The sequence below is a fragment of the Atta colombica genome, unplaced genomic scaffold (assembly GCF_001594045.1).
Source record: "Atta colombica isolate Treedump-2 unplaced genomic scaffold, Acol1.0 scaffold46, whole genome shotgun sequence".
In the NCBI taxonomy this organism is placed as follows: Eukaryota; Metazoa; Arthropoda; class Insecta; order Hymenoptera; family Formicidae; genus Atta; species Atta colombica.
This window is the reverse complement of record NW_017259535.1, coordinates 394614-419223: the sequence shown is the minus strand read 5'-3', so window position 1 is coordinate 419223 and position 24610 is coordinate 394614. Positions and strand designations below refer to the sequence as shown.

General features: G+C 36.3%; 1 protein-coding gene across 3 annotated transcripts in view; it reads left to right on the top strand.

Moving 5' to 3' along the window:
• The window catches only part of LOC108691391 (inositol-pentakisphosphate 2-kinase), a 104299-nt gene that overhangs the window by 65792 nt on the left and 13897 nt on the right, over positions 1 to 24610 (top strand). For 2 of the 3 annotated variants that reach the window (XM_018199122.1, XM_018199121.1), the window contains 2 exons: positions 10637 to 10841; positions 22747 to 22951. In XM_018199122.1, coding sequence (XP_018054611.1) covers positions 10653 to 10841; positions 22747 to 22951 — 394 coding nt within the window. In that variant the 5' untranslated portion in view covers positions 10637 to 10652. Of the gene's footprint in view, positions 1 to 8702; positions 8813 to 10636; positions 10842 to 22746; positions 22952 to 24610 lie in introns of those variants that run through there. The other variant, XM_018199123.1, reaches the window with a different exon arrangement.

Sequence of the window (24610 nt, the reverse complement as noted above, 5' to 3'; positions counted from 1 at the left end):
CATATATATATATATAAAGAGAGAGAGAGAGAGAGAGAGAGAGAGAGAGAGAGAGAGAGAGAGAGAGAGAGAGAGACCTTCAGGAGGAATTTGTACAAATCCGCTGGGATAAATCACCAGCAAGTCTGTGATTTTAGCTTGGTTACTAATTCAGTATTTTTTTAAATAAAACGAGACAAAATCAAGATAAATCATAAAAAAAGAAACATGATTCGGCCCGCGAGAGAGGAGGGTTCGCGAGAGAAGGGAGGAGAAAGTTTATGAAAGAGAGAGCGTATGTGGTCAGAATGAGTGAGATAGAATGTGTTGAAGTAAAAGAATGAAAGGTAGGAAGGGGAAAGGGAATCTTAGAATTAGAAGTTTACAATGAAATTATTTGAAATACCCTGGAAATAATTTCTCCAAGCAATTTCACGATTTTTTTGACTTGTTTTACGTAAAAACATGATGAATAGCTCTTACTTACTTTACGATCGTTTTGCTTTTGTTCAAGAAAACGTGCAATCATTGAAATTATAATTATTGAAATCGCAATGATGTCATATTAATGTTGCGACGTGCTCGAACGAATGAAAAAAGTGTGATTACTTTGCGTTTAAAACATCGCAATAAAGAAGACAGGAATCACTTCTTTATCTCTTGGAGAATCAGTCATCATGTCAATACGAGTCTTACTAACGTTAGTTAGTATTAGTCGTAATTAAACATTTTTTTCATCTTTATTATTATACCCAGTGATGCAGTATATAAGAGAAGACAATGGAGAATCGGTTAAATCACGATCTGAGCCGAGATTACCGTTGGTAAAACCAGCTCATTTTCATTATGAAATTATCCTGATTATCATATCAGCCCTGAATTTGCTTTGTGAGAATCTATTTAAATCGCAATGAATCATTGATAATGTATTTCTGGTTAATTCAAAGTCCGTCTCGAAGAATAAATGTACGAAATACCATACTTCTAGAATCGTCGACACGCTGTTACATTATTGATTTTTGAGCTTCGATTTTTTTAGATTTTTCTTCCTCTTTGGCTACGCGTAGAAAAAAGAATTGCGAATGACGAAAGAAACGGAACTTTAGGGCCGGCTCTTTGTCGAATGCTTTCCTTTTCTTTGGAAAAGTCATTTTTCATTTACGCGGACATTAGAAATGAGAGAAAGAGAGATGGAATAAAAAGAGGAAAACGGATTCTCGGTGAAGTAAAATTGTGACTGGGATTGGTATCGAAAGAAGCAAAAAAATGAAAAGTATGAAGAACAGAGAGAATGAATGCATGAGTGAATGAATGAGTGAATGAGTGAAAGAGAGAAAGGGAGAGAGAGCGTGAAGGGCTTAGCAGGGATGCTGAATTTAATCGTAGGGCCACGATAACACGATTGTGATGACAGATTACTTATACACACTGATTAGTAGCGAACTCTTAACAGTTTCGTTTAGCATATTCGTTTAGCGTTGTAGGGAGAGAGTGAAGTAACAACTACTTTGTGACCCTGCGAGATCTGAATTCGACGGTCCTGTTCAGCCAATGCATCGTTTGGAGAAAAACGAAAGGGGAGCGCGAATAAAAAGATCCATTCGTTTCTGCGCGTTGACTGCGAGCGAGACGCCACTCAATGAATTCTGTATAAAATTCGCTTTACAAGTCTACATGCATGTCCATGAGTATATACACACACACTCACACACAACATACATTACATACTCGATACGAACACAGGTCGCGAATACTCGAGATGAATACATGATACTTACATACGCGATACATTACACACATACTCGAATCTGTAGACTCGTAGGTTTACTATTAATTATAATGAATTATAATTATATCTATTATATCAATGTATAATTATATTTAGTTTTTAGGTTTATGATTATATTGGCTAATTATTTCCCGCTTGTACATACGCCGTGAAGCTCCAGAGAAAAAATTAAATCTTTAACAAAGAAAATCTATAATTTTTTCGACTGTTTTTGTACAGAGATAATAAAAACAAAAGGCCTCGTGCTTATGAAATTTCATGAATATAAAAAAAAAAACGTGTATCGATTAATCTCGTCCATTATCCCAATCACCTTAACAAGCGTATATTGTTTGTCATGCTGTTTGCAATATAAAGTAGAAATATAAGATTTTATATGAAGCATCAGCATAATCGGCCGTAAACATCGTTAAGATTCAACATTTTCGAAGCGAACTTGGAATATAAATCGATTTTAATGTTTCTAAATTTACTTCGCATTATTGACAGACTGTGCAATAAGTTCTACAAATATGCAAATATTTAACCTCTTGGGGGTTAGCACATATGTATTACTTTAACCTAACGTTTGACTGTTTAGCGAAGTATAGTATGTTATTACTTGGGATTTAAATATTCCCTAAGAAGCAGTAAAAATAAAAAAAATTAAAAAGCAAATATTTCCGTATTTCATATTCATTTTATATGTAAAATAAATACATTCGAAACATCAAATAAAATAATTTTTTCTGACCTGCAAAAATTCGTCTCTCAAGAGGTTAATAATAAAATAACGTCAGCAACGATTGCGGCCTTGAATTATTTAAGACATTAACGCGTCGTACCTGGTGTTGTTTATCAAACAAATTTCATAAAAACGCCAATTCCGCGAGTGAAATTGTTTACTTGGCAGAGAGGTGGGTTGAATATCGATGATTTATTGACAATTCCGATGGAGTGAGTCGATTTACGCGACTTGCAAAGTGATAAATAGAATATAATTTTTTTTTGCATATGTTGGCAAATACGAATGGGAAATCGAGGATCACTTTTCAACCGCGCTCACTCATTCTTGGGATTCTCGATATGATTATTTTCACAAATTCTCGATCGAGATAATTCGAGAGGACACTTGTAGAATCAAAATTGCACGTGTCATTCGCTAGATACGTTTATTGTCTTATAAAGATACTTATTATTAAATTTTCTGAGAATAAGTAATAAAAAAAAGAGCTCTCTCGTGAAAGCGTATATCCTATATACATATAGCGAGGAGGGTAGTAGTTACAAAATCTAAAAGAGTAAACTTTGAAAGATTTCTAATAATTGTCGATTAATAAGTGAGATAATAATTAACGACATCCGTTTGGAGTTTATTTAATTCGTGAGATGCGTAGATTTCCTCTTGGAAAAATCTGTGAGATTATATCCGAGTTAATGGAAAAGTATAAGTGTGTTGAAACAGTGAAGATTATGAAAGAACAGAAGAAAATAATTATATCATAATTTTGAATCTATTATCTTGATTACAAATGTAAAATAAAATGGGAAATGCTGGAAGGGACTTTTTCTCTGCAGGATCTCTCGTATTTTTATTTTTTAAATTTTCATACTCTTATTATGACATTATTGTTTTTACATTCTTCCAAGTCTTCCAGTGGAATGTTTCATTACAGAGCTGACGTGCATATTGCGATAAGTGTGTTAAGCCAACGTTTATCGTGCACGTTTCGCGATGAGACTGAAAAAAAAATGAATACGATAAATTAGTGTTACTTCCAACAGTTAATCATCGATAGATCCAACAGTTAATAATCGATTCTGTGACGCAAAAGATATTGAAATCTGTGAAATCGTGTGATGCAACTATAAAGAAAGAAATCGAATGATGAATAAATTCGATATGTGAGATTCATAGATCGCACATTTTCAAATTATAAGCATCGGACGAAGCATCGCCAGGAAAGAACGAGGATAAAGTAACGAGCCGATAAAATGAAACGAGATAATGCCACAATGATGCCAAGATTGCAAGATTTACGCTTCCTGCTGCGTATCCTCTACGAGTTATTTGCAACTATCAACTACTGATGCGAATTCTGTTACAGCGTAACGATTGACGATTTTGTTGTTCTCATCCGAACACCGATCTTGTTGAAGCTACCGTTCTGCGCTCGTTATGAATTTCCCGTACATTCCATAGAATGAGAAAAGGTTAATGCATCGCCTAAAGGGTGCGCGTTACATCGTCGTAGCCGTGTTCTTCACGTTCGAGCACCTCGATTCAACAACCTGATCGAGCATTCTTACAGTTTCTCAAAATCTTCCTTCTCGTCACAATGAAACAGATAGGAGACAATCTCGCGCGAATGTTGATAAAGTTGAGACATGCTTAATGATAGCAAATTATTGCTTTTGAAAAAGAGGGAATCATTGGAATAAGAAATCTATCGCTATCTTCGTCGACGTTGTTATTGTCGTTGTCGTTGTCGTTATTGTTGTTATTATCATCATCGTTATCATTATCGTTATCATCGTTGCTATCATCGCTGTCGTCTTCGCCTCGTCACTGTCATTGCCAGTCTCCGCAGTCACCGATGATGGTTGTCGTGGAGGTCAACGTCGGTTGTTGCCCCAGCTCTCCTGACGGTGCTTGGCCCGCTCGTTGGTTGGTGGCCCTCTTGTAAGTTAGAATTGCTGATTCTGTTCAGCAGTTGAAGTTCCCTTCCTTCTCGACTTTACTTCTCCCGCTCTCTTTCTTCCTCTCTCTCTCTCTCTCTCTCTCTCTCTCTCTATATATATATATATATATCGCCCTAGGCATCCTACCAATCTCTTCCGCGCGACTTCCTCACCGACTTTGTTTCTCGCTGAGGCTACGTATCACACTTTGTTGCCTGCCAACTACACGCTATTCGATAATATTACGTAATGCTTCGAAGAGACCGTCGAGTTTCTCGACCAATCTGACAATCTGATTAGTCGATTAACGGCGATGAACATCGCGATCCTTTGAATGATCATCGAAGGAACCGTGCGATTGAGGAGAAAAGATAATAAGGGAATTTTTGTAATACCGTATATCCAGATACAATAAACGCTAAAGTCACGTTATACAATGGAAAGTCAAACTGCGCATGCGCAATTTTCATTGTATCTGGATACGTTATATTGCAAAAATTCCCTAATGGCTCACCAATCTTGGCCACACCATCTGGAATATGTAAACTGGTCTATTAAGTGTCCCAAAGTCGTTTATTTTACCGATTGTCAAATATAAGCATTTTTCTAAATGCCTTTACTTTTATTTAAAAATCTTCCCTCCCCACAATTAAATTATTATAAACAATGATAGTCCAAATGATAATAGTTCAATTTTAATTATATATAATTATTAACAATAATTCTTGATATTTCCTTAATTTCTCTGATTTCTAGTTTTGTGGCAATCCTGTAAAACGGATAAGCAATTTTTGCCTTTTATAATTTTCTCAACATTTGGAATCATTATTTCGTAAACGAAAGCCGTTCAAGTCATTAATCTGGTCACGAGTCATGAACGAGAAGTGAACGGGACGTGAACGAGAAGCTATAGTGATATTCGACGGCAAAAGGATCTTTTCTTTCTTCGCGTTTTTTCTCCCTCTCCTCCCTCTGTCATTAGCGGAGACTCTCGTTCTCGCAGTTTCGTTTATTTCAAAGGCAAGTTTTAATTGCGCTTATCGATTGCCGCAGCGAAGGGAACAAGATTCTCCTTTCTTGTCCATTCCATCCACTCCCTACCATCCCTCCTTTCTCTTACGCTCACTCAGTCACACGCTCCGCCTCTTATCACTGAACAACGGCGAGCTCCTCTTCCATCGCTACCGCCGCCACCGCTGCTTTTTTCTCTTTCCTCGCTGCACATCCTTCTGCCTTGGGACGCGGTGCATTGTCCCACGTTGAAGTGCACTCCGCTCACAGCTGCAACGTCGTTCTTGCACGACTTGTCGGAGAGAACGCCGCTCCACGCCGTGCAAATTGGCGAGTCCGGCGTATTTCAGCCGACTTCACTCCAGACGATTCTTCTTCGGGATTGTTGGTCGAGTTGGGCCAACAGTCCCGTTAAAGCGAGTGCGAGATGAGATCTAACGGGTCAACGATTATTTATGCGTAATTGCATACTACAGACATAATTTATTTACGCTTTTCTTTCGCCATTGTGTCTATATAACGGTTGGATTGTTTTAAGAAAATTTTAATATTGAATTTCTCTTAACGGTTTTAAGCTCCTCTCTTAGGAGCGACGCTGCGGCGCGAAATTGGGAAGTTTTAATTACCCCGCGACCGTACTCAGGGGTTAATCGGCCCTGGGAACACCAGCGGCTTTATAGTCTTCGGGAAGTTTGGTCTGCCCGCGGACATTAAACGCGGCGTTTCCAATTACGCCGCGTGCATCTCGCGTCTCGTCGGTGTGTACGATGGTCGACGCGCGTATAAACCTCTCTCGTCCTGATCCGTTCGGAGTTTCGCAAGCCCAGCGGTCGTTAACCTTACGTGAAAATGGATAAGACGCTTCGGTTCTGGCAACGTTGCCATTGTACCCATAGATATTCGTCGGCACATATACCAGATGGCATTTATATATACATATAAATGCCATTAAAAGGTACTGCGGGATACAGGACGTTCCAGATGTATATTTTCTGCCAAGTACAGAAACTGAAGGAAACGCCATGATTCTTTACGACGTATGTTCTGAATAAAATGAATACAATAGTAACTCGTGCGAGTTCAAAAGGGATATTTGTATCCAGCTGGGTAAATGATAACGCGTAACACGTTAATAACCAATAAACATGGTACGGCGTCGTTTAAACTTTAGCGTATACGCGAGATGCGTTACATTAACCGCATCTATCACCTTCTAAGCTTCGACATATGACGAAGCGTGTATAATAAGATAACCGGCCTTGTAACGAGATTATCACTATGTGTGACGCGCTACTGGCTCTTCTAAGATATAGCTCGATAGCGACAAGAAACAATTATCTTTTAAACGCGCACGATCATCGCGACGGTTAGACTGACGGTAAAAGATGCATTCTATTACTAGCCAACCAGTGGAAAATAAAGCCGCTATATCGGTTACAAGTTACAAGTAACTTGCTCCAGTTTAAAATGGTTATTAAAGTTCTCCTCTTGTTGCTCACAAGATGTGATAGATAAGGTTATAGGTACATGATAAAAGGTACAAGACAATTGTCAATTATTATGTTCGTTCTATATTTAATAATTTTCGAAATATAGTAATAATCTATGATCGCTAATATTACTTGGTTTTTGTGTTGTAATTTATTTTGCAATTATAGTTATTAAGTGATTTGCGATAATTCTTAGGTTAGCACGCGGTATCAATAATTTCAAATGAGAAACAGTAATTTACGAAAAATGATTTTACTTAAATGTCGATATCTTGAATTACGATGAATTATATTAAAAGTGAGGTAAGAAATGAACAATCTCATTATTCCAGTTCTTATTTAAGATTGTGTGTGTTCTGAGTAGGATAATTTTAAGATGTCATAGAGACCAGTATTCGTAACTCGTTCTTATTTCAAGACCGATATTATCTTACGTTAAGATGTTAATAGAGTTTTCTGATTGGTTCATGACTTCTTAAGACTGCACTTAGGACAGTCTTAAATATCAAAATCGACTGTGAATACTCAGCCACAGAGTCATATCGCATTAGCGTCTTAAAACATTACTGAAGATCTTGTAATAAGAACAGACTATGAATATTGGCCATAATATCTCATATTGTTGATCAAATAAATATAAAACTGTTCGGAAAAGATTTATTCCACGACACAACATCAAAATCGCGCACAAAGTCATATACGGTATACAAAATTTTTCACTCACATTGTGACACGTTGCATGACGTCGCATCATGCGATAAAATAAACGTTCCTGCTATATTCTTTTTCCATGTGAAATCATTCGTTTAAATGTTTAAAGTAAAAAAGATCTGATTTTAAAATGCTTACGCACTTCTGACGTCACAATTTTTGGAAATCGACGCCTTCTAGGCTTTCAACTTATTCGTTCTTGATGGCAACATGCTCGTTAATGACGCTTTCGAAAGTTCGCGGTCGCAGTTCTCTTTTTACTACCGGCATAAATGACTTCATTCGCGTGACTCATCGTCTCGTGTCTACTCTAGTGTACGAAGTATACCGTGTGCACACTATATAGCTGCTCGGCGATCATTGGAAAATCACACGATGTGGAATGGACGATTTCGCGAATTCTTGAAGCACGACCAATCGACGGAGTCGCTTTCCAAACATCGGATGCTCGGCTTGAACCCTCCAGATGTTTTGATTACTCCGATTATTAGATCTGATAATTTTAAGCGTCGATTGCACAAGAACCACTTTACGAGCGTATATTTTTACATTACCATTTGAGGGACAGAGCGACAGGCTTGACAAGTCTGTAAAATTCAACAGGTTATTTGTCAATAACCAGCATAAATAAATGTAGCCACTTGGCGTTACATGCTTAATAAAAAATAATATTTCTATCTGTGCTATCTAATATCTGCATGTTTTTATTCGCTTTAAAACGTCTGACGAAATTCGACTGAATTGATCTCGTCATCGAGAGAACGTTTTTTTTTTTTTCCCCCTTTCAAACAGATAAACGATATTTCACAACTGATCGGATCATTCACCATATCACGAGAGACATTTATTCGTCAGAGTGTAATAGCGCGCGCGTCACTTTACGATGAGTAATAGCGTAACGCGATTCTATAACTTGACTTCACTGCGAGCAAGGTTTGCGATAACTACGTATACGACTACATATACGAGTAATATTTTTCTCTTTATGAATATCAAGTGATTCGTTGAATTGCAGTTTTATATGTCTAGCTTCTTTTCTTCTTCAGACAACGTTCTTCGTATTGTATCTTAACGTCTATCACGCGGTCGACGTTGCTTACAATTACGTGGTCATTGACAGCGCGTAATTACGTCACGAGAGAGACAGAAAGGCTTCGAACGTATCTAAAAGGTGAGGCTAGAAAAGGTTTCTAGTGTGAGAAATTCGTATTCCTGAATAAGGAGTTTACGTAACTCGAAGCGATAAGGCGGTAAAACAAACGGCGGTGCGTCAATGTTTTACACAAATTCGTTTCGTGAATCTAGCACGGGAGAAAGTGTTGCCACTGCTGACTCTTTCATTAGCATTGTACATGTGAGACGACACGTCAGATTGTAACGATGACTGTGTGTTCCCAGCTTGCGCCAAGGAACGAAGACTATACTCGCGATTGCACGATCTTTGTGATTTGATATTAAGAAGAGATACTGGAATGACGGCCATACTTAATCGATGTCGCTAATACTGTTTTAATTTCAAATTATAGAAATGTCAATGATAATGATAATGTCTTGAATACATTTCTTTCACTATCGTTCTATCTTACTTACTCAAACGCATACATTTATCCTTATCTAACATATTGCAGCACTATCTCTTGCAAAATCCGGCACCTATTACTAAACACAATTATACTTTTTAATGTTTGTTTCTATCAATGAAGTTGATTTAAGTTTAATCTCAGTTCTTCAACTAACTTTTCTCGTTTGTTTGTTTTTTTTTTTTTTTTTTTTTTTTTTTTTTTTCGAAGAATTAGAAAATAAAGAGTAAGTTGAACCGAGATTAAAGTTAATCTATACATTGATAGAAACAGACATTGGTCTTCGCTAAGTACTTTACACGTAATTTGCAGTTGTAAATCTTTTTTTCAAGCTTTCAATTCTAGTTTCATAAATTCGATATTGTTCGTTCACATAATCCTATGGATTATATACCAACTAAAACTTTTGTATTAAGGAAATGTCTACGTCAGATGATAGCTATACGAGTTGGAAACTATAAGATTTTAATGTTTTTATCGATTTTACTACACCTAATATAAAGTCCATCTTTTAATTTTGCATCTATTTCAATCCTGTAAAAGGATTTTTGATTCCGTTCAGTCAATTCGGAGATTTCAATCAGTTTGTAGTATGCCAATAATTTCGTCACTCAAGTATCCCCTCAAAGGAAAAGGATATATATATTTTTTATGTCGATGGAGAGACTCGATGTCACTGATAAAGACGTGATCCTACTATAGGATTAAGGCCAAACTCGCGATGATAGGTCTTCCATGAAGGCTAATATTATAGATATCTACAACGACCGATCTCGATTTCCGAAGCGTTGCGAAATACCGTCGCGCAATCTTGATAACGGATCGAAATCGATCGATCGACATTTGAATTGCCATGGTTGCACGATAATATAAAACGCCGCATCGGCCTTTGCTCGACTTTCACCAGCGAGCGATTTTTCTTCAACGACTGCTGCTACTGGTCGACAAAGTCGAGCTTAAGGAAATGTCATGGCTGCGCAAATCTTGACCGACTTGATATCTCTCACACGGTCGCGTGTTACGTCAGCGTAGACATACATTTAACAAAGATATCAAATCACGATGCAATAGTCGAAATCACGACTTTTCCGAGTCGCAGTTTTTGCCTCGTCGAGGTAATGAATTTTGTTGCGTGCCACAATTTCTCATTCTAGAACTTTAAGTATTTTTAGATTTTTCTTAGACAAATTTTGTTACTATTTCCGTGTACGATATAAATATATCATAAATTTTAGAAATCCAATGAACATTTCAAATTTCTTCTATTATTATTGTTCCTTATATTCTCTTTCAAAACATTCAATCAGTCATATTATTTATTACAATTGATGATGAATATTCTAAAAGAATATTGTTGCCAAAATTTTTATGAAATTTACATAAAATTGACTAAACATTTCTTTGTCTGCTTACAGATATGACGATACGTTGATGAGAAACGTCGAGGCACAACATTTGAAATCTACCATGTTTTTCTTGGAAACGACATCTGCTTCCGCCGGAGATGAGAGAGAAGAATCGTTCGATTCCGAGACGAGTTTATCCCTTACAGTTCTCACCGTAGAAGATGCGATTTATAAAGGAGAAGGAAACGCCAATATCGTTGTCGCCCTACCACACGTAAGTTAATTATATTTTTCTTATTTTGTGTATTGCGTCTCGGATATACTGTTAGATATTATAAGAAGCAATGGAATGGAAACAACCCAATCCCTTGAGTTAAATAACATCATATTATTTATAACTTCATAAAAAAATGTAAACCAATTCGTCTCTGTGCTTATCTTCAAAGTACATAATATTCATATTAACATGTGCACTTTATTATTAGAAAACTTTTTAAATTGGAAATTGTATAAATTTATATGCAAGAAAGAAATGTTATTAGATATGAAGAACCACCTTAATCGAATTTTTCACTCATGTACGTATAAATTTTTTAGTTGAATTTACATCTTCTTGAATTAAATCTCGGTTAACTTTATTATTTTAATTAAATTAACGACATATTAAGCAGGAATAGTGACAACTTATACAAATGATTAAAAATAAGTCAAATTATTAATTCGAAAGAATAAGAAATCTCATCTATAGTAATTCCATTTCTTTTATTTGCTCTTTATGTTTCGCAAAATCTTGTCGAGGAATCCTTGAGAATTATTCCTTTGAAGATTTTTATAGTTTGCGACCGAGTAAGACAATGCCTAAATAAACTCGAATTTTCTATTTTGCTTTCTTAGATTTTGTGAGATCGCAATGTGTTAATTTTTTTTTTTGCTCCATTTTTGAACTATTGTCGTCCGCAATTTCAATTCTCTTTTCAGTGTCGTCATTCAGCTTCGATTCAGCTTCTTTTGTTTATTTCGTGCGAGGCATTCAATTTTTCAACTATCGCGAAGGTGTCTTTCAACAATACAAGTAAAATTTTCTAGATTGCGTTTCATGCACGTTTGATGAAAGCAATGTTTTACTTTCATACACAATATGTATACACATACACACACACACACACACACACACACACACACACACACAAACACACACACACACACGTGTGTGTGTGTATGTGTAAAGATATGTTACATACTTCTAAATGGATTAATTTCCTTAGGAAGGCGTACAAGTGCGTAAATATAATGTCGAAGAGAAAAACGGAGAAGCCTTTTATAACTTAATATCTGGTAATTGCTATAAGTACTTTTTATAGCGAATAATGAATTGCATATAAATATAATATAATTAAGATGCGCAAAAAACATGCGAATAACTGTATTCGTTGGCAACGCAATAAATGCCACTGGCAGATGAAAATATAATAGGTAGGAAGGCGTTTTGAGCCACTCCCATGATAATCGATTGTACGAGTTGTCTCGTCAACAAATAAGGATACGCGTAATTTCTTTTTGCGTAGTTTTTGTACAAAAGTCTTAACGAGTTATCATCGCGCGATGATAATTTCTGATGAACAGAAATCTCGAATACACGAAAAACATGATAGTTGTTGACACGTTTGTTGCTAATAATGTAAATATATGTTAATATTATAAAGAAAAAGATGAGATTCTCGTGTTCGCGTTGTTATATCAACGCATGTTCCGCATCACAAACATTTCTGATGAGAAAAACCTATTTAATACTGCAAAAAGTCTATCATAGACAATGGAAAAACACACGGAAATATTTCGTTGAAATATTTAAAAATTCGGTGGGATCATTCGGAGGGAAAATAACTTTGTTAGACTATCAAAATAATTATGAGAAAATCTCAAGCATTGATGAGCAATGCTGCAAAAAATGAGTATTCTTACAATCAATTTTAGCATTCAACACATAATTATTTTGATGTTCCAACAAAATTATTTTCAAATCTACATCTAGCTAAATTTTTATAAATATTCTTAGTATTTTAATAAAACTGTCCTTTTTGTTGAATGGAACGTTCTGTATATAAAATACTAAATACCTTAAATTCTACGTGATTCTACTTCTCTGACTCACTCTACAATTAACGAATAATTAATAACTGCGTGACCAATCGAGAATTGTGTTTTAATATAATAATACAGATGTGACAATTGTATCACTTCGTGGTAGGAAGGGGACATTCGTTAGCCGATCATACGTAGATATAATCGTATATTTTTTTAGAAAGCGGACAAATAATCATAAGCATAAATAATTTCGTTTAATTGCCCGGATTTAGTTGTCTCTTATCTCTGCCGTTCATTAATGCAGAACGCGTCATCGTCGTTATCGTCATAGGAAATGATCAATTTTTCTTTGCGCGTCTTCTCAGGTGCGCAATTTCGAGATCGGATACGATCGAATCGCGATATGCTGAGCGAACGTTGTTCCATCCGATGTATCGTAGACTTTATCGCGAATCGATAAAAATCACAAGCGTGTATATGTTTAACTTGTATAACTTGGATTGAATTACCATAATTATGTCGCGACGAATTAGGTACGGTCTCTCAAAAAATTGTAATTACTATATCGAAAAGATCGCGAGACTTTATCGAGGATATTTTGCGTAATCATAGATGGATTATATAATATTATAATCCATTGAAGGTTGAATATTACATTTTATTATTTTTATTTTCCATATATGTCAAAATGTAAATTAATCCATTTCTGTAATTAGTTTCAAAGTACGTCCATATTAGCTAAGTGAATAATAAATAAAATGTTTGAGTTAAATTCTTTTAAAATCTATCCGAAATGAAAGAAGGATTTTACTCAAGCAGCTCTAAAAGTTTTTAGCTATGGATTTTAGATACGGATCTAAAAATAATAATTTTGTTAGCCTATTAAAATAATTATGTCGAACACTCTTAACTAGTTGGTAAAATATCAAATTACTAAAATATATCTTTTTGCAGCATAATTAATTTCTTGCATAATTAGTTTGATTGTCCAAAATTATTTTTAGATATGTATTTAGTTTTTAAATGCTTTAACAAAATAATTCTTTCTGTATAACAGTGAATATTTATCGTAAATCTTCGCTACCAGAAATCAATCTAAATTTTAAGCAGGAAATTGAACGTTTTATTACCACCTTGAACGGATTCAACGGATGCTTATACAATATTGATAGTGTTTCGATTAAGTTTCTAATATGTGATTTCTCCTGTCGCACGCGAACAATATTCCACCTCGTGTCACGCGGTCGACGATCATATACATCGATGACAGCAATGCATGCACACGTACTACACATTTGAACAATGTAACTCCGGATCTCCGTTTCACATCGTCGGCCGTCACCTCGGTAGACTCGGTAGACTCGTCGGCGAGTTTGTCGAACTTGCAAACGGTCAACTGCGTCGTGGCTGACAGTGCCGATAAAAGAGAGTGGATTAGAGCTGTTCTTTCGGATATTTAATCCCAATACCTTTAAAGTATCGACAATATTCACAATATCGAGAATTACGCTGTGTTAAAAATTTTACAATCTGAAATTTTTCACTGAATAAACATTAAATAAACGTAAGCATCGCTTACGTTTGCAAATTTGTCTGGTTTGTGGTGGTAAGATGTACCGACTTGTTCTTCTCTTCCTCTTCCCTTCCTCTTCTTTCTCTTCTCTTCGTTTTCTTTCCTCTCTTTCGTCACGTATTTCCTCTTCACGTAGCGACCTTAACCCGTGCGTTGAGTCATCCCCGTCGGGGCTTTATAATTTTATTACGTGACTCGGCTGCATTGACTTCGAGGGACTATATCGGTTGCGAAGGGAGGAACGAGTGTCGAATGAAAAAACTTTGAACGCCGTAAGCTTCGAGACTTCAATACTTTAGTCTTCGAAACGCTTAGCATTCCAATACCGTTTATATAAATGAAAGTGCAATGTACGTTTTTTTATTTCCTCTCAATTCCCGAACACTCGATGACTCGAAGACTCATCGATATTTCTATCCGATGGTCTCTGCCCATATAGCATATTTTATCCGACAGACATCCTGGAAATATTCTTAAGATGTTTAGAGGATATAGGAAAGTTCTGTGGACGTTTAGGTTGTCTCTTGGAAGTCTATGCTGTATGGGTTCGAGTTCTCGTGATTTTCAGCAAGAAGAGCTCTTAAGATATGTTCTGTCATCCTACGATCGTTCGAGCATACGTATTGGTATCGGGCAGAGAGTAAATTAAATCGTTAACCACGACACCAGCTGCGCGAAAGCGAAACGTCGTTATACTGTTGATATATCCACGAACGTTTCGTTATCTTTCTGCGTGCACTATGTTTATCGACATCAATGGCTTTACGAGGACTTTAACGAGGAGTCCGCCGCGTTTGAATTGTTCTCTCCTGACTCGTTCTTCTTCCAACCCAACCTAGTACACAATGTTAGTAACCTGGTTTCCTGGCGATAGCGTTCTGCTCGATAACACCGACCACGGTACACGTCCTATACGTACGTGCAACACGTACAATCAACCAGTTTTTTCAGTAATGGCGAAGGATTCCTTCCTTAGCGTATCTCTCGTTGAACTACATGTGAAAATACTTGACGCGCAAAGCGCGAATGTATGTATGTATGTATGTATGTGTGTGTGCGTGCGTGCGTGCGCGCGCGCGCGCGCGCGTGTGTGTGTGTGTGTGTGTGTGTGTGTGTGTGTAATTGAAATTTAGACGAAGCTTTATCTTTCGATGCAGTCTCGACAAGGGCATTACGTACGAAGGCTCATTCATCAACGCGACTCTTCGTTGTGTATATCGCGAATTTCGAAAACTTTATGATCACGCGATGTACGTGACTTCGATCCAACGTGATCGTCCTCTTGCACGATACCATCGTCGTTCGTTGAATCGCAATCTCGATTATCTTAGATTCTTCGTGATCACAGGGATTACGCTATTTTCTAAGTACATGCCGATAGCGATGTATCATTGGCGGTTATATGCACAGCACAATGATATATTCCTAGGTTTGCTAGCGTGGACCTTGACGTCGCTATAGTCGGTATTTGTTTCGCTGTTTTCTGTTCACACAATCGCGTACGCAATCGTCTTACCTTCGTACGTAGTCTCTAATCAACTAGAAATTGCAGTCCGATATAGCTGCGTGCATACGGCTGTTATCGTCGCACCATTAGCAACAGATTAGAATCAAACAAATGGAAGGATTATTCCATTTGAGTTTTATTCTATCATTTGAAAGAAAGTTGATTTGGACAATTCATCATTTAGACAATTTCTGATTGATCCGTCATATTTTTCAGGAGAGACTGTTTAAGACAGAATGAGACGCATAGATATTCTTGCAGCTATATCTCATTCTGTCTTAAGCAGGTCCTGAAAAATGTGATGGACCAAACGTATGATATCCAATCTCTTTTACTTGAGGATCTCTAAGCTCCAGTTCCACAACTCACGGTTAACTCTTAATCGAGGTTCAACTTATTCATTATCTCTTTCCAATTCTAGAATTGGAAAGAGAGACAAATTGAACTTTGATTAAGAGTTAACCATGAGTTGTGGAACTGGACCTAAATAACGACAGTGACGATTCAGTTATTTGATATTCAAGTGTTGCGATGTGATCGGAGTTGATATACGTATCATCGAATGTAAAATTCCACTGGCGAATCTCATTCTTCCCATTCGTTCGTAATAACGTTCAACTCATCGTTCAATCCATTTCCCGCGTCTCACTCTTCAAGGTGCGGATAATTGCGCGCGGCCTATCTCTGCCTAATCAGTCATAGATCGCGGCCTGATGCGCGTGTACACGGCTCCGCACTAGCGATCGTCACGCCATTGGACGTGTTACAGCTCACCCGGAGAGAAGAGGATCCGGGAGGGTGGGAGTGAACAGAGGATAGGAAGGGAAGAACACTCACGGTGTTACACGTAGAAGAGAGAGCGAGTGGGACGCGGTAGTGAGTAATCACGAAGTGTCGAGAGGGAGAGAGAGAGAGAGAGAGAGAGAGAGAGAGAGAGAGAGAGAGAGGCTTATGGAAGACAAGGTTAAAGAGAGAGAAAGAGAGACTATTAACCGTTGGCCGTTGACCCCTCGGTTGACGCGGCGGGGATGTTCGGACGAGTGGTGGAAGAAAGGAGGGCACTGAAGTGGGGACCAGCCGACCGATCGATTCTCTGCGCGCTTCAGAACTCAGAACTGTGCTGGCGATCGCCAGGTAATGAATGGTCCGGTGTCGATCGATGGATGGCTTCGGAGCAATTTGTAATTAATATGCTTCTACGGTTCTTTCGAGAGTTCCAGGGGGTCATCGACCCTTACTCATGTGTCTACTGTGGACGCTCACGATATGAAACTCTCGGAGAAGATTAATCATTAATTTTTGTCCTCTTCGTTACAACGGTATCTTTTTCGATAATAAACATTATCGTTCTATCTTTATTATTACTTCTACCTTGTTCCTCTTCGACGTCGTTGCTTCACACGAGAACGGTGAAGCAGACTGAGAAATCGAATGCCTCATCTCTGCTAAATGCGCCATCGTTTAGAAAAATTAGAAACGATCAGGATGCGGTCGCTGAATATGATTTTGATTTATTCACGAGGAGGTTGTTAACGGGATCGCCAATAATACCCGCGTTTAACCACGGAACGCGTGGTCGCGGCGCGACATTTTCGGCGTGGAATTAACACACTCTCGCGCGCATTATGCGGTGTAGCTGCAGGCGCGACGTCGTTCCGGCGTTGTCGAGGTCTCCGTGTGATCTCGTATCCGATCTGTCGCGAGCGGACGGGTCATGTTGAATTTAATGAGATCGTATATAACGCGCTGGTGGACACGGTTCGTCGAAGCGGGCATCCGGTCTCTCTCTCTCTCTCTCTCTCTCTCTCTCTCTCTCTCTCTCTCTCATATTGAATCAAAACGAATCGGCGTCGATATCGATTTCCTGTTCTGTTCCCGTGTTGAACGCGCTTTCCATCTGTGCGCTCCAGCGATGCGCGTGTTTCGATCTAATCCGGACTCTCGCGACAGCAATTACGTCATTTTTATGATGTTTGTGCGATGCCGCGTTTGCACAACGGGACATAGATTGACAAGGGTATCCTCAGAAAGCGCTGAAAGCCGCGCATTGAGAACGTATCGAATACGATACACTGTTTACTGGCTTGACCCGATAGTACAGCATGTTATCGGACTTACACGCAGCTATTCGACTTGGACACATTGCGTTGCGTAAAAGAATGGATGTTATTCTTGGGGTCACTCGTACGCAGATTAACTATTAAAAAACTATTCGCGTAGAAATATTATAGGCGATTTAATGTAAACGATCATCATATCGAGCATTTTAACGAGGTCGAAACGCGCCTTTTGATCTCCTGTTTAATTTCGCTTACGCAACTGTAGAAGCGATTAGCATTTTGTGCTTCGTCCCGGTCGAGATGTTGTTCTGTAGGTAATTAATTTAATTCGCGTTATGGATCGTTTGTCATTCAATCTTTTTATAGCGCGTGCGTCGTGAATTCATTATAAAGATAAATTGTCAATTATTGTCAAAAGTCTGAAACTGCACGAATTAATATTGCATTTAAATTTGTTGTCACTTCTTGATATTTTCACGCGGTCAACATTAATAGAATTTAATAATGACATAATATAAATATAAAACGAATTAAATTTTAACTATTAATCTCATAATTTTATTTTATATAATTTTATTGAATGAGAATTTTAATTCAAATATTAACTGTATTGATTTATCCATTATTTTTATAGGCACGTCGTAATCGTGTATATTTAAATCCTTCGCGTGGAGATACTTTTGTCGGCAAAAAAAGCGACGCACGCAGGCAGGTATATACAGCCGCATTAATAGACGTGACGCATGAAAAACTTACAGCCACGTCAGCCGGCTTAGCCTATATATCGATTAATGGTTCACGCCGGGTCGCATACTCTTGAAAGATTTGCTGAGAAGCGCGAGAAATTGAACGTTCCAAATTTTATTGTATATTTTACTATTTTCACACCCACACACGAATCCGGGAAACGTTGAACGCGTGTGAATGTCGTTGTATCATGACGGCGAATGTCGTTCTAAAACAATGCCGCATATAATATATAGTATTATGTGTGCATGTTAAAAAGCTTAGGCGTTGCTCTGTTTAACACGCTTTCCTGGTAGTTACACATTAATGGCGTTGCCTATAAGATTAATAAACTCTTTCATCAACTGAAGTTAATTAAATACGTATATTATTTATGATTTTTATGGGCATAAAGCGTTCGTGTTTCCCTCATATTTTCTCGCTTCGATGACTGTTACTTACTAAATATTATTAAACGACAAATTGAAACTCGATAAAAGATAGCCCGATAATTGTGAACGTTCCCTGAATTCTTGATTTTCCGATACTCCGTTATTTCCTCTAAAAATTTCTTTTTTATTTTTAATAAAAAATTTATGAAAGAGATATAATCATTTTTACAGCTTGTATTTATCTTTACATTGCATCATGTCGTTCTATAAAATAACATAGTATCTTCTGACAACTATCATGCTGTTATAAAAATTGAAATTCAAATACATATGTATATGAATATGTTTATGTAAACCTCGAGATATAAATCTGACGGGAGCAATGGATGATTTTTATTTTCTTAAGGCTCTACACACAAACACACACACACACACATACAATTTCTAAAAAATTAAGTAAAGAAGTTATTTATAAATTTTTATTTTAAGTAATAGTTTGCGAAATAATAAGAGTTTAAATAAATTATGTCATGTTATATACATATAAGCATCGTTGTTTCTTTTTCTTTTTTTATAATAATTGACGTTGCTCATCTCTGGAAAGTCTCGCGACTTAATCGAATCGTCAATAGTTTGCGCGAATATTGCGGCGAACGGTCAGCAAAGTGGAACGCGTAGTAACTGCCTCGAGCATTCACTGTACATCATTATTGGGCCGACGGCCGATCGGGCATTCATCTCCTGTCTTTTTGTATGACAAAACATCGGCCAGTTAATAGCATGGTCAGTTTCCTACATAGAAGACTGGCGCACCCACTCAGGTAATTAATGTCGTCGCCATTTATTGCGATACTTTGAATTGATTAGATCCTGCTGCGAAAATCGCAGCGAGCCATCAAACGAAATATTGATGATCTGACTTCAACCGATGGACAATCATTTTCAACGTTGAATCGTTCAAAGCAATTAATTTGTTCAAGAAAGCGACTAAATTGGATTTTCATCCATTTCGCTTCGATACTCATCTAAAATCGCAGTCAAGATGTGATCATAAATCAAAATCATAAAAACGAGCGCAAGGTGCCGAATTGATGCTTAGTCATCACTCGTTTTTCCATGTAAAACTATCAATTCGATATGGTTTGTGATATTTGCTGTAATCAAACGTGTCGACCGCCTTGCCGAAAATCACAGCACATAATGCAGCTACGCTTATTAAGTAACGGTTACATTCACTTGTTTGTCCAAACCATGCGAAATTGTTGCTAGTAATGACTGCCTTTCGAAATCTCGAATGAGATTCGACGCCACTTTCTCGTAAAAAAGTTTTTTTTGCAGTGTTTCAAGATGCTTATTAGCATCATTATTAAATTGACGATCAATGTAATTTGTGATTTGTTATTTTTGGCTTCAGTTTATTGTTTTCATTTCAAGTCTGACAAATCCGAATCGGTGCGCAATTTATACAATTGAATAATGTATTTGTAAATCTACATATGTGAATTATTAAACAACAAGATTCGGCCGAAAATAGAAATAGAATACTTTTTTATTCTTATCTATCTCATTTCTACTTAATTGAAATAAAAGATTGATGCATTCAGACAAGGCTTTGTAACGTAATATATAAAATATCAATGATATATTTATTATATTATTAACCTTCCATCTGGAAATTTTTTGCCCAAAATTTTGTTTATAACAATTTGTTATAATAATTTGTTTATGACAATTTGTTGCAAAATTGATTTTTGTAATATACTTTTTATAGTCAGAAATGATTTTTCTATGCTCCAGTTGTATTTCCAATTATTAATTTTTGCTAGTTAATTTAGCTTTAATAATTTAAGCTTTAATAATAATAAATTATTAAATAAGCTCATAAGCTTTAATAATTTAAAAATGAAGTTAAACTTTATTTTATCTTGATGCTCTCATCCAAGGTCAATTTTTTTTAATTAAAATATATTTTCTTCGAAATCATCTTGAATAATATATCTTCCTCGAATACAACTTGAAAAAAACATCTCGTGATATCTTATCTAATTCTTATTTAAATGCGTTCAAAATGAAATAGCTTGTAATTAATAAAGAATTTTTATTAATAATAAAAATTGCAGAGAAATGTACAGTTTTAAAGTGGATATCCTATAAAATGCAATAGTATCATTCTTTTTCAAAAAAGATATGGAATCTTTTGGAGCCTGGGATAGCAAAAATCAATATATATTATGAGAGACTAAGGTCTCTTTTCACAATATGTGGTTACCTAAAAATTACCAAGAGATTCATCAATGAAATTTATTCATGAATTTAATGGTAATCATTAATCTTTAGGTTACTGTATATTGTGAAAACGAGTCTATTTGTTTACTGTTTAAACTTTATAATTATATTGCACCTTCAATGCATAATTTTTTTTGTTTTTTTTTTTTCATCTATATTCAGGCAAAAGAGATTATAAATCTTGAAATTTTCAAATAAAAAAACATTTTACGAGAGTAAGTTAAAGCTATCATTCTATATTTTTTGACTTTCTATTGCTATTAAAGAAAAACTAATTATTTTCACGTATAATTCTACAAGTAATTTCAAATATCTATACTTTATAAAACTTCTGATTTTGCTACGATATTTCAATATTGATTTTTTATTACTTTTTGGGGTATCTTTGCCCATTAAGAAACGATAAAAAAACTTGGCTGAGGGAGTAAAAATATTGTTGCAGACGGAAGGTTAATTGCTTTGCGCGTTCTATCTAAGAGGTTTCGGACCGTTTAAAGAATGATGTCCTAGAACTGTCGGTATTTTTCTCAACTTTAGAATGTGAGAAAATATATAATGGAAAACAGAAGTCACACGAGTCAAGTTTAAAAAAGAAACGATTATTCGAATATCGAAATATCAAGCTATCGTCTTAATGATTTAAAAGAGAGAGATTTTAAAGATCTAGGCGAATTTTCAATTTTTAATTATTCTGCCTTAGATTCAGACACGGACAAAAAAAATAGAAAATGTTTCACGTCATATCATTGTACTATAAAATCGTATTCTCGAATGTTGAAAGAGACCAGAATTTTTTCGAATCTTTTTAGAGCATAAAAATCCTTTGAAAATCACAATCAGCTACCAGTGACCCAGTTGGACGAGGCATATAAGCAATGAAAAAAACGTTGGACTATGGAGAATTAATACTTGTTATCAAGTAAAAATTAGAAAATCCGAGCGAATGAATTTTTGAAGTATCCCTCGACTTCGTTCATCGATTGAGTGTTCATAAAGGCTGCAATGATGAAGTTGAGCGTGCTTGGAAATAGCGGTCGAGAGTAGCTCGGCCGTTATCTTTAACCCGAGAATTTTTCATAAAGTCGACCTACATACTCGCCTACAACTCGGTTGCGCTGTCGCCAGGTTGGAAGGTTTTCCAGGTAATTGATCTGTTCGTGATAACGCAAGCCACCTTATATATATATATATATATATATATACTTACATAGAAAATTCAGGATCGTTTGTTCAGATTGTCAGGCAGATCGAGACCGCCGATCGGCAGAAGGAAAAATAGCTGCAAAAGTTGTGCGTCCACCTTGAATTCTTTTTATACGCTCACACGATTTTCCCTCCACGTATGACTCTGTACACGTAAATGGAATTGTAATTTCGCACTTATTATTAGCTGTGTTCACAGCGTATCGGAATTAAATATAAAAATTCAATATTATACGCGTATATTTAGAATTGACATTACCATTCGACGTTTGTTAAAAGAGTTTGTATAAAGCATTCCGAAATATGCGGTTGTCTGGCTTTATTGGGTTTATTTTTTCGTCTTTCAGGAGCGCACGGTAATACGATTCCGGAAGTCATTACCAGGCGAGGTTTCACCGGATGGCGGCAGAACGCGTGTGCAACGAGAGGTGGGGTACACCAGGAACGTGGTTTCCTGTTTTTTGGGCTCTTACGTGCAGATCCCCGAAATTGTTCGTTACGATGCGGCCGACATAGCCAAATTGTCGGATGCCATTCGCCCTCTCCGACCAGGTAAATTGTTTTCCCACACGTCAGATATATCGCATCGTTCTTTATCGCTCCTCCGTTTTTGCATAGAATAGAGATTGCAGGGATTCCCACGAAATATTGACTGCGAAAATTAAATCGTTTCGTGACTCTTTGTTGTAATTAGTCGTTACCTTCGATTTTATGCGTCTTGTTTTATTATTATTCTGCACGTATCCAATTATCGGACATCCTGTACATTACTTTCTCCGGCAAAATGTAATGTTTTCAATATTTATTCGCAATCGTGCTGTTCTTTCTTGGGAAATAAACACAAGCAGGTGCTGCCAGATCGTAACTAGTTTCGTGCCATCTTCTCATCTTTTTATTAAGTCACTAAGTGTTCTTCGTCGATGTACACCTGCCACTTTATTTTTCGATCGCTTCGGCCAAATAACGATCTTTCCGCAACTGAAACCTCCCGGGATACACCGAGTTTCTTGTGCACGCGAGAAACTTGAAGCTGAAATTTCCCTGCAATATTGTGAACAAGAGGTCATCCGATTGCACCTTACTCTCATTCTTTTTTTTTATGCCATGCAATTGATCGTATCGAATTTACGGATATTACAGACATTACAGATATACAGATATACATGTCTATAAAAAGAGCTAGAAATGAATGTTCACCTCGACTCTTCAAATCAATATTGAATGCTTGATCAATATTGAATGCTAATGAATACATCATCATGATAAGCTTGACGATTTTTATCAACTTTTTAATTTGCACATTTAGTTACTTTTGCAAATAAGCGTATTTAATACGGTTATTCTCGTTGTTGCAGAATCCACGTCATTCAGAGCACAACAAAAATATATATTATTCGCGATGTTACGATGATCGTGTTACAGCGATTGTCGAGGATTTCTTTTTTTCGATATATATTTTTATGTTTATGATAAGATAATACAATGTTTGATTGACATACGTCTCTCTATTCGTATTTAAAATCCCGAGATTTTAATAACGTTTTACAGGCGATGTAAAAGTTCTATCGCACGCTCGTGCGACGTAGTCTGTTATACATTTAAATTAGACATCGCTCTCGACATTAATAGTCACAACGACGATAATTATATTGACATTTTATCCGGACAGTAACAGCTTTCTATCCGATGGAACTTCTCTTGAAGTCTCGCTGCGTTGCGAAGCAATTGAGAAGACTCACATTGAAAAAAAAAATACTAAATTCTAATACATATTTTCTTTGCATAGTATCAAGTATTTTACTAAAAAAATAGTTGAGTCAATTTAATGGTCAATGGTATCAAATAAATAAAAAAAAAATATATATATATACAGGGTGTACCTGAAATAACGCCCACTAATCATACAGTGCTCCTAATAAAAAACTGAATCGAAAAGTCCTCTAACATTTTGCAATTTTCGCAATATTTTTTTTAGTCATCTAATGAGCAAAATGTCTAAAATCAATATATAGATAGCTAGATAAAATCGATGTATAAGACAATTTTAAGATATCTTTGTGAGTTCTTTAAGAAACATCTTTAAAATATTTTACAAACAATATTGAAAGATATTTTAAAATTGTTTTATACATCGATTTTATCTAGCAAATTTTTAGAAATTCATATCTCGTTAACTATTGTGAAAATTTCAAAATAATAGAGGACCTTTCA